General features: G+C 44.1%; 1 protein-coding gene across 6 annotated transcripts in view; it reads right to left on the bottom strand.

Moving 5' to 3' along the window:
- Positions 1 to 6,522: 6,522 nt before the first annotated feature.
- Positions 6,523 to 10,886, bottom strand: part of LOC105900665 (nck-associated protein 5) — a 193,671-nt gene continuing 189,307 nt past the window's right edge. For all 6 annotated transcript variants that reach the window (XM_031583328.2, XM_031583325.1, XM_031583327.1 and 3 more), the window contains one exon: positions 6,523 to 6,852. In XM_031583328.2, coding sequence (XP_031439188.1) covers positions 6,571 to 6,852 — 282 coding nt within the window. In that variant the 3' untranslated portion in view covers positions 6,523 to 6,570. The remainder of the gene's footprint in view (positions 6,853 to 10,886) is intronic.

Here is a 10,886-nt window from a genome sequence, read left to right as displayed (position 1 = left end):
AGACTCTAATTGTTATAAATCCCCCGCTATGTATAGAGGGGGTGAGCGCAAAGAGAGCAAATTGCCCTTGGCGAGTGAATGATGCATAGGTAAGAACGCGTTGATTTGCGGGATACCTCTCTCATTTGGCATCCAATGCAAGGTGCTCGGTGTTCCCTTGGCAGCCGAGGCCAACCTGCTTAACCGTTAGCTGTATTAATTACCTCTTCAAAAAACGATTTCAAGGGAAAGTGTTTTCCTGATTTGTTTTAACTTAAGGTAGGCCTATATTGTTTTTAATGACCTCTAGATTCCCATAAACCTTTGTGGGCAATGGTCTTTCTTTGCCATTGATACAGTGGTGTTAAACGTTGTTTTCTAAAGGAATCTCCTATTTAACAAAACATCGAATGAAGATGTAGGAGAATGATTAAATAAACAAGAGAAACTAGATCACTAAGCATGCACCGGAGAGCGCGAGAGAGGAGCGAATGAATGACTGACGGAATGAATAAATAGAGAACCGTTTTTTTCAGTGAGAAGAGCTATCCAAACAACAGAGATGAGTGCTTAATCACGACTCCGGGTGCAAACTTAATTGCGGTAAAGTGACTGCGAGAGTAGAAGACAGGGAATGCGTGAGTGAGTGGCTAAGTGAATGTTTTCTTAGCTAAACCTAATCACTGACCAAGGTATTCCGTGCAGTCTCCTCCACTATCCAGCTGACCAATTATATTTCAACCGAACTCTTCACTCAAAATTCAAGGAGCATCGCAGTTAACAGCCGGAGTTCTGGGGCGAGGGCTAATCCTTTCCATAATCCCCTGTACCTAAAATGTGCTGTTTCTTGAGGGAACGCACAAATGTACATCCATCCCATAATCACCGGCAAAGGTTCAGCCCTTCGAATGGAAGGATTGGGGAGACGGTGGAATCCTCAGTAAAAATCCACAAAGCTCACGTAAAATGTCTCTGCACAATGACGGAATTTCTCGATTTTTTTATTGAGTTTCTCAGATTAAGACAACATCATGCCACCTTCTTGAGTTTAAATCACCAGGGAGCACTGTTTCAGTGAAACAGATTGCAACGTTGGCCTGTTACATTTTGTATGTGTCATGGATAATTATGTAATTTCTCAGGTCTTTTGCAAGTGCCAAACATCAACTAGCATTAGCGCCAGGCCTGGACATGTCTTGCAGAAATGGTAATTCTATGAGGTATGGACCTATTTGTCCACATTTGCAGACTACAGTGTCAAGCACTTGGAAAGAGAGTTTGAAGTTTCTGAATAAGAAACAAATAACACCAAGACAAATTCTGAATGATAAAACTAACAGCAAGTAAAATATCTATGCAATCAAAAAAGAAATTATACTTGGATAATAATAGTAATCTAATGACACAGTACTGCAATATGACATAATTGATACTGAAGACATTTTTTGTATAAAACTAAAGAGAACTGATTAATCATAAATCATCACGGTAACCCATATATCAATCCTTAATTAGCTCTATATTTAAACAGTTGTGCAACTCACTTCTATGTGGACAAGTTTGAGACCATTGTATTGCTTCAATCAAATTTGATTACTCTATAATCAAGCAGCTCCAATCTTAATCCAGTTATGGCTGAAACCACTACTGTCACATGAGAAAACAAGTTGAGTGTAGGTGGCGTTTATAATTGATTATTTGATATTATTATATGTATTCATAATTTAATCAGATTCATAAGTAAATCATAGCAATATATGACATTTCACTGAATGATATCTCTCAGTTGTGGAATTGGCATCCTTTCTTAGAACAGCTCATAAGATCAGTTCAACAGCTTAATTAATGTCAAAGGCTACATGGAACTAATCACAGATAATCCATCTCTCCCACATCCATGAAATGAAGTAGCAAGACAGGAGGATCCTTGATCAATGGAGCCTCAAGCTCCACGACCTTAACTGCTCAGATGCTAAATCACAGATGTACATTTAGCTATTGTATCATACATTATGATGTCTCTATAGCCTGAACCACTCAGATGCTAAATCACAGATGTACATTTAGCTATTGTATCATACATGTCTGTGTCTACTTGGCGCAGTAGTTTAAAAGGTGGTGGGATACTGTAAGGCGAATGGCAAGGCTATATACAACCTCCAACATCCTTGGCATATTGGCAGGCACCTTTCCCACGTTTGTGGAGGTTCAGGCCTCTCTGGTAACCTGCGCCCTGGCTCTCTCCTCCGCTCCTTCTCTCCAACATCTGGTTCCCTCTTCTCCTGGGATATCACACCTAGCTTTAAGTTCAATAACATGATTCTATGGAAAAGGCTGGGCAGTGGTCACAATTAGTGTTTTTTTTTTCTTTCTTTTCTTTTTTTTGCTTATGACATAAAAAGTAACATTACATGACCATTTGAAGGGGTTGTGTTTACACCTTTCCAATGGGAAAAAAACTAAATGTCACGATGACATAATATGCCGAAGGGTATCCAAACGTTTGCATGCAACGGTACATGCAGTGATTGCATGCCTTGTTTTCTGAGCACCGCGATTCATATTTTTACCAACACCTGATCCGCAGCATATGATAAAGTGGCAGCTTTCTCCTTTCCCCTCTATACCAGGAGGCCTGCCTCTTACATCCATACACCACACAAGTGCTTGCCATGATGCAGTTAACACCCTCACTCGCCTTTCACATCACACACACACACACACACACACACACACACACACAGATGAGGCATCATGACACACACACACACACAGATGAGGCATCATGTCACACACACACACACACACACACACACACACACAAACACACACACACATACACACACACACACACACACACACACAGATGAGGCATCATGACACACACACACACACCACACACACACATACACACACACACACACACACACACACACACACACACACACACACACACACACACACACAGATGAGGCATCATGACACACACACACACACCACACAAGTGCTCGCCATGATGCAGTTAACACCCTCACTCGCCTTTCACACCCGAAATTCAGCAAATCTGCGCAGTAATTATAATTCAGATTTTAATTATTATTTTTTTTTTTTAAGAGGCATGCATAAAGTCGTAGGCGAATCATTCTACACGCTCCTCGATCCGCTGGATAATGTTCTTCAAAGGTGCTGACTCAGCTCTGGTTTCCGAAGCTAAGACGTATTTTAAGTAAGACTCAAATCATTAACTTGGGCCTCTCTGTCACTCGTCAAGGTTAAAAGAGACTTCAACTATGATGTAAAAAAGAAAAAAAAAGAAAAGAAAGAAGACTGAGGTCTCCCCTGGCAGCTTTCCCTTTGTGACTGAAACACACACAAAGCTGGCAGGATGTGGTACCTGTTCACCCTTAAAATGGACTGTAAAATGGACTCACATTGGTGTTCGTGTTTGAACCTTCACACCTTTTTTCATACGCTTTAGCCACTCTACAATGGACATGCTGGTTAAAAAGATGCCGGCATTCTATTACAAAGCCATAGTAGACCATAAAATGAGTGTGGTCAGTAGGTGGTGTACAGGTGTGGGGGTTCATATCGGTGAATGGGACAGGCGGTAACATGGCCTTCATTTGTTTAAGTGCATGACATCGGCTGTGATTTATGTAAATAGTTATTGATTGCTGTATGGCCTCTGTTGATTTGGTGTAAAGACTTTGAAACACACACTCACTCGCTGTAAACACACACACACACACACACACACACACACGCACACGCACACGTACACGCACACACGCACACACACACACAGACATATATATATGTACATACATGCAGATTAAAACACATTAAAACACACACACACACACACACACACACACACACACAAACACACACATACACACACATACACACACACACACGCACACACACGTATATGTACATACATGCAGATAAAGACACATTAAAACGCACACACACACACAGAAGACATATATGTCTTGTACATGATGACACACAGCAATGTACCCACAGAGAGCATGGGAAAAAAACACATGGTTGAGACTTAATAATTTGAAATAATTTCATCTATTTATTTATGAAATTATCAGATAAAATATAGCATTGTTGTCTAATGTAACAGCTAGAATTGCATAAATAAAAATGACCAAAGTAACACTGCTTGTAACAGATTCTCTTTCCAAAGACACAATCCAGGAGAAGAGTGAAAATACACACCTATACAGCTCCATGTACAAAAGTGGTTATAAATACTCAACAAACTAGAAAAATACACTTGTCCTTTGAGAATTCTCTCTGTTCGTCATTATGAATAGTTTAGTAGAAAAAAGAGAGCAAGAAAGAGATAGAAAGAGAGAGAGAAAGAGAGATAGATAGTGAAAGAAAGAAAATAAACACAGTATGCTGTTTGAATAAGCATCAGCTGAGGTGAGCTGTGTTAAAGTTGTGTTAGCGTTTTGGCTTGATGTCTTCTACTCTCCGCGTATTCGTCTGAACTCAGATAAAGGGATAAAAGGATTGCAGCAATCAGTTTTCAGTTTTCCAACAGAACAAAATACATACATATGAACACATCTCTTTAGACTAAATTATCTACAGACCATCAGAGCAGGGGAAGCACAAAGAGCATTATGTAATCAGTATTACAGACACACTCAGTAAGTAATGATTGACAGTTCATTATTATTATTATTATTATTATTATTATTATTATCTTTTGTAATAATGAATAAGAATAATTTCATGTACTTACATACATAATGCCAATCAGTAATGCCCCCACAACACTATTCACAGAGTAATTATATGTACATAAACAACACACATGGAATGAGAAATGATAGGTTACACGTTAGCACGCGGCTAAAGGGAAACTATTTACCGGTAGGGTTCAGCTATAGTCCCTGCTTGGTAGCTATTTTAAAAGCACTCACTTTCCATTCACAAACTTGCAGAAAGATGTCGAAAGAGGCTGATTTTATCAACACATTGCTGTTGTTTATTTTTTTCGTTTTTTTTTTTTTTTTCATTTTCTCGTCACAAATACGAAAAAGAAGTTCCCTGAGCTACAGTCATCAACCCTGCATTACGAGAGCTTGCGTAGAGAAAACGAGGGTTTAGACACACGTTAGTACCCTTCATAGGTCAGGCACGTCAAGACCACCCACATCATCCGCTAAGTGTTAGCCGTGTGATAACCCAACTACATGCTAATGAATGGAGAATTGCACACTAAAACATTTGTAACATACAGTATTGTGTTTTCATACAGTAGTTTTGGATTTTTTTGCATTAGTTCTCATTTTCTTTTGCGTGGCTGGATTTATTTGTATTTATATTTATATATTTTATTTCATTTGTTACATCTATGTCTGTCCAACACGACCTTTAAGCAATAAATATGTGGTGTGTGTGAAGTCACGGCCTCTGAACACACAGTGTAGAGGGCGTTCACTTGGCTGTTCCCCAGGAGTTCTCTTATTCTTCTTCTCTCTCTTTTTGCAGACGGGATGTGATGAAGTGTTTTTATTCTTCTTTACTCCGGTTATTTTTCACCGGGGTTCTGCCGTGCTTATTGCTCCATGCAATCAGAGGAATGGAAGCAGTAAATGGCAGAGACAGAACAATGGAAATATTTGTCTTTTGAAGATTTGTCATTCCTTGACACAGAGGAGGGGGGGGTCCGGGGTGGGGGGTGCACTCCCTGCAGTGCTTGCGTTGGTCAAGCATAGCAATGGAAACATAGTCATTTGTTTCCAAGTTGACAACAAAGCACTGTCTGGATTTCGTTTTCTTCCACAACTCCGGCAAGACCCATTGCAATAACTTAAACTACAGGCCTACAAATGCCGAGGTGTAGAATGCATTTACCTCATGCATCTGCAAGCAAGACAGCCAGAGAGAAAGAAAGAAAGGAAGGGAGGGAGGGAGGGAGCGAGAGAGCGAGCGAGCGAGAGAGCGATTGCTTTTGAAAATAGAGCTCTACTCTTTTTTTTTTTCACCCTCCTGATTCTTTCAACCCCACACAACATCCCATTTCAAATTGCCCGAAAAACTTTCCAAAGCCTGCCTATTGCTGTATGGATGATGAGAAAACGCCACGGCACGGAGATTAGGTTTCAATGGAAACGATAAATGGAGGAAAACAACAACAAAAAACAAAAGAAAATCTATACCCGAAATATCCATGATGATCCAGTATTGCTCTTCATATTGTTCCTATCTCTGTAGTCTCATAAGTCTAAAGCCTGAGGACCTACTGCGGTTCTTATTCTCTGAGGGGGTCAAAGAGACAGAGCATCCCTTATGCAGGTAAGTGCTTGAGTTGGTTGGTGGTGTGAGAACCACCTGAGCCCCAGGCCCGGTGGGTTCCGGCTGCCCGCTGGAGGTGCACTCTACCTGGGAGCCTTGAAGCACCATCTGAGGCCCTGAGCTGGAGCCAAGGCTTTGGGGAGGGCAGGAGGCGTTGGGGAGTCCTCCACAGAGAGCCCCCCGAAGTGTCTCTCAAAGCCTTGGCTGAAGGTAAGGGGGGGGGGGGGGGGGGGGTCCGTTGGGGTCCGTTGACAAGAGCCTCTAGGCTATGTTGGAGCCTTGACTGGCACAGGAGGTGAAGCCGTCGTAGAGGATCGAGTCGCTACGGGATACGATGTGGTTGTTGCTGGCCTGTCTCTCGGGGGTGTGCTGGGGGTCGGCCCTCGTCCCCACGCCGGCGTTGCCGATGCCCCCGCAGATGCTCCTGTGCAGGCGGTCGGGCCCCCCGGAGCCGCCCAGGCAGCTGAGGGACTCCAGGGAGATGCGTGAGAAGCCCTGTTGGGGGCCCCCAATGGCTGACACCCGCTCCAGAATCTTCCCTTTCTGCAGGGAGACAGAGAGAGAGAAACAACACCGTTATAAATTAATTAGATAAAAACACAACTATAAAAATGGATATTTATTCATGTCTTATTATTACTTGTGAATAGTTCTATTTATATTTACTACAGAACACAAACACCCACGGCCGTTGACGTTTACTCACACTAATGCGCAACTCACATAAATGTGCACTCAGAGAGGAGCAACTTATTGCAAAGCTTCAGGAAGTTTAAGATGGAAGTGATTCATTTTATTTTGTAAACAACTTCAAAACGTCTTGTAAGAGCATAAAAGCCTTCATTAGCATTCAACACCTGCACAGGTTTGGATGTCACATGTTGCTAAAAGCTTTCAGCATATGCATTGCACTTAATGTTCTGCAGTACTGGTAAAGATGTTCTATGTCCGCTGTTTGAACAGTGTTCCTCACTTGCTTATAGTGATAGTTTAATGTTCTAACAATCTTCTTCTCTGCAGGATCTCCAATATTCATTTGACTCAAAAGACTACTCCACCAACCACAGCTCAAAAAAGGAATAAGTTACTATGAGAACTTAGTTCTCTCACCTCTTGTTTTTTTTTATCGTTTTATTTATGATCCATTCGAAATTAGTCCCTCCGCACTAAAGAAAACACAACAAGTGATCAATATGTCAGGACAATCTCTCACGCCCCTTTGAATAATGCATCAGAAAGATGCGGTGATATCGCACCTCCTCCAGGCAGTGATGAGTCTCAGAGTGATTTATTGTGGTATTGGTCCACATAGTCAGGCTCTAGGAAAACCACAGGGCCCCAGTGAGAGAAGAACGAATCACTTCCACATCTAGCATCAGACAAGAGGAGACGTTCTCCTGGTGGCTGCTCTGACACGAATGATTACATTTTCTGTTGGGGCGCCTTTGGAAATGTTAAGGCTTTATGGATTAGTTCCATCATATTCCTGACTGTGAGAAGAGAGAGAGAGGGAGCCAGAGAAGAGGAGGAGAAGACAAGCAGAAAGAGAGAGATGGAGGGGGGGGGAATGAGAGAGCAAGAGAGAGAGAGAGAGTGAGAGTGATAGAGAGAGAGAGAGAGAGAGTGATAGAGAGAGAGAGAGAGAGAGAGAGAGAGTGATAGAGAGAGAGAGAAGGAGTGATAGAGAGAGAGAGTGATAGAGAGAAATACAGAGAGAGAAATAGGAGGAAGAAACAGATAGAGTACGAGTTGCAGAGCACATTATATCAGCCGAGACTGCAAAGGCTTCTGGTTCCACCAATTAGCAGTGATTTCTCAAACCCTGGCATGTGGCATGCACACACACACACACACACACACACACACACCCCCCCACACACACACAGACACACACACAAACACACACACACACACACACACACACACAGACACACACACACTCAAACACACACACAAACACACACACACACACACACACACACACACACACACACCCACAACACACACACACACACACTCAAACACACACACACACACACACACACACACACACACACACACAGAGAGACCGACTGAAGACCAACACTCTAACTGGCAGGTCCCCTTAGAGAACATACTGCAGTTTGATTACATCTCAGTCGTGACCCTTCCTCATTGAGCGAAGAGACATTCTATCTCTGAGGTCTCTGGATCCTCCATCTTCTCCTCCTCCTCTCCTCCTCCTCCTCCTCCTCTTCCTCCCCCTCTGCCGCCTACTCGGTCTGTATCATATGAGAAATGCCGGCAGCTACGTGCCCCTTTAATAAAGTTCCTCCAGCCTCAGCTATGATAACGCAATAACGCGCCGACAGTTATGAGAGTGTTGCCACCGCACCTCCATAAATCCTAAGCGGAACATGCCGGAATTGAATAAACATCACTGCCTAGGCTGTAGTGATGTTAGCATTCGGGTACTCGACATGGACGCATCCGAAAAAGACCGCAAAGCGGTTTAATCACGAAGCCACGCTGATGTCATACAGACAAAAACAGGATGCACATAACGCAACATGTGTTTTGGGGTTAGTAAACTAGTGCCCGATATTTCAATTTAGCATTGTGATGAAGCGCGTTCATCTTCACACATGTGTGCTGTATTATGTGCCATTAGTACATTAGTCCGGAGCATTCTGGAGAGGCAGCCGAGTTTTGGCCGAGCCGACATCGACTTTCACAGACAGCCATCAGTAGAAACCTCACATCCAGATGAGTTTTAGGGGCCCTCCTGCCTGTAACACAATCTGCAGGGAGCAGTAAACATCTCCAGGGGCTTCTCTCTCTCCCTTTTTTGCTCTCTTTCCCTCTCTCTCTCTCTCTCTCTCTCTCTCTCTCTCACTGCCCAGTGTTGGTCTCAGCTGCTGCTGAGCAAAAGGAGGAGGAAGGTGTCGATGGTATAGCCTCCTTTGTAATATTGGAAGCGAGACCTTTTCTACATATTGTGCATGAAGGTCAATCACCAGCCTGTACTGACAGGGTGTAACGGCGTGGAGGTGGTCAGAAGTGTTTGGTCAAGTTCTCAAAGGTTCTTGGGAGTATTTTTATATAAGCCTCCAATTGAGGAGCAGTTGACCAGTTTACAGTGGAGGCTGGTTAATGGGGCATGCCTACTCTAAACTGGTTAAGGACATTGAGTGGTTTTGTGCAGTCTGGGGGGGGTGAGGGGGGTGTTGTGTGGGGATGGGGAGGATGGGAAGGATGGGGAAGTAGATGGTCTGGAGCATGGGATGTCTCATGATCTCATAGGGATGTCTCATGATCTCATAGGGACATCTCATGGAATACATGTGGATCTCATAGGTTTGTAGTAACGTACAGATTTGAATATTGGTTTAATATTGAATATCGGCCTCTCTCTCTCTCTCTCTCTCTCTCTCTCTCTCTCTATCTCTCCCTCTTTCCCTCTGTCCTTCTCTCACACAGCATTTTCAAGCGGGAGTATTGGGCCTTCATTCCGCCTCAGAATGAGAGGTTATTGTTGCTCCACCTGTGAACCTTCAGCAGAGGTGGTCACAGAGCCAGATTAGCATCTGTGTAAAGGAAACAACCAGCATGGCAGAACAAGGCTGTGACGCAGCCTAGAATCTAACCAGAACGAAGCGGGACTTGTGTTGACAAAACACACATATCTGACCTAATAAGCAGGTGTATGATGCACACCAACTTTGCCTGAGTCTGAGCGTTGCTATACATGTGCACGGCCTGCAACCGCCTGCCGACACTAAGTTCATCCGTCATAGTTTTTGGTCTCGAACGCGCCATTATTGGTCAACCAACACATGCCTAAACGTCACGCCCCTGGTTCCTGAACGCTGGCATGCTATGTAAAAGGACACACTGTGTGGTTCGGCACAAACAACTGAAGGCGGCATAATGAGGGATCTTTTAATCAGGACTATTGTGGGATGTCTGTACAAAAAAGATGTCCTCTTACCCCTCTCCCTTCCCCTCTCTCTCTCTCTCTCTCTCTCTCTCTCCCTCTCTCCCTCCTCTCTCTCCCCCATCTCAGAGCTGACCTACGGGGCACTGCAGAGGCTGGAGACGGCTGGGTCCCCCCTCCAGGCTGTGAGGCCTGTGCATCATTAGAGTTGTGTTTGTGTGTGTGTGTGTGTGTGTGGTGTGTGTGTGTGTGTGCACCTCAGGGTCCCCCCTCCAGGCTGTGAGGCATGTGCATCATTAGGGGTTAGTGGCAGCACTAGCCTGCAGACAAACAGGCCCCGTTCACCAGGGGCTCCAGCTACTCATCAACAACAACCGAGACCCAACACGGAGCCTGGCCCCTGAGGTGCACACACACACACACACACACACACACACACACACACACCACACACACAGCACGGAGCCCGGCCCCTGAGGTGCACACACACACACACACACACACACACACACACACACACACACACACACACACACACACACCCAACGCGGAGCACGGCCCCTGAGGTGCAGATGCTGGAGAGAAGCAGAAGTGGAGACGTGAGGTGCTGGGAGAAAGTGAGTGAGGCATGGGGGGGGGGGGGGTTATCAGTTCAGGTGTA

The sequence above is a fragment of the Clupea harengus genome, chromosome 16 (assembly GCF_900700415.2).
Source record: "Clupea harengus chromosome 16, Ch_v2.0.2, whole genome shotgun sequence".
Taxonomy (NCBI): Eukaryota; Metazoa; Chordata; class Actinopteri; order Clupeiformes; family Clupeidae; genus Clupea; species Clupea harengus.
Note: the sequence above shows the minus strand (reverse complement) of the source record. Positions and strands in the feature narration are given on the sequence as shown.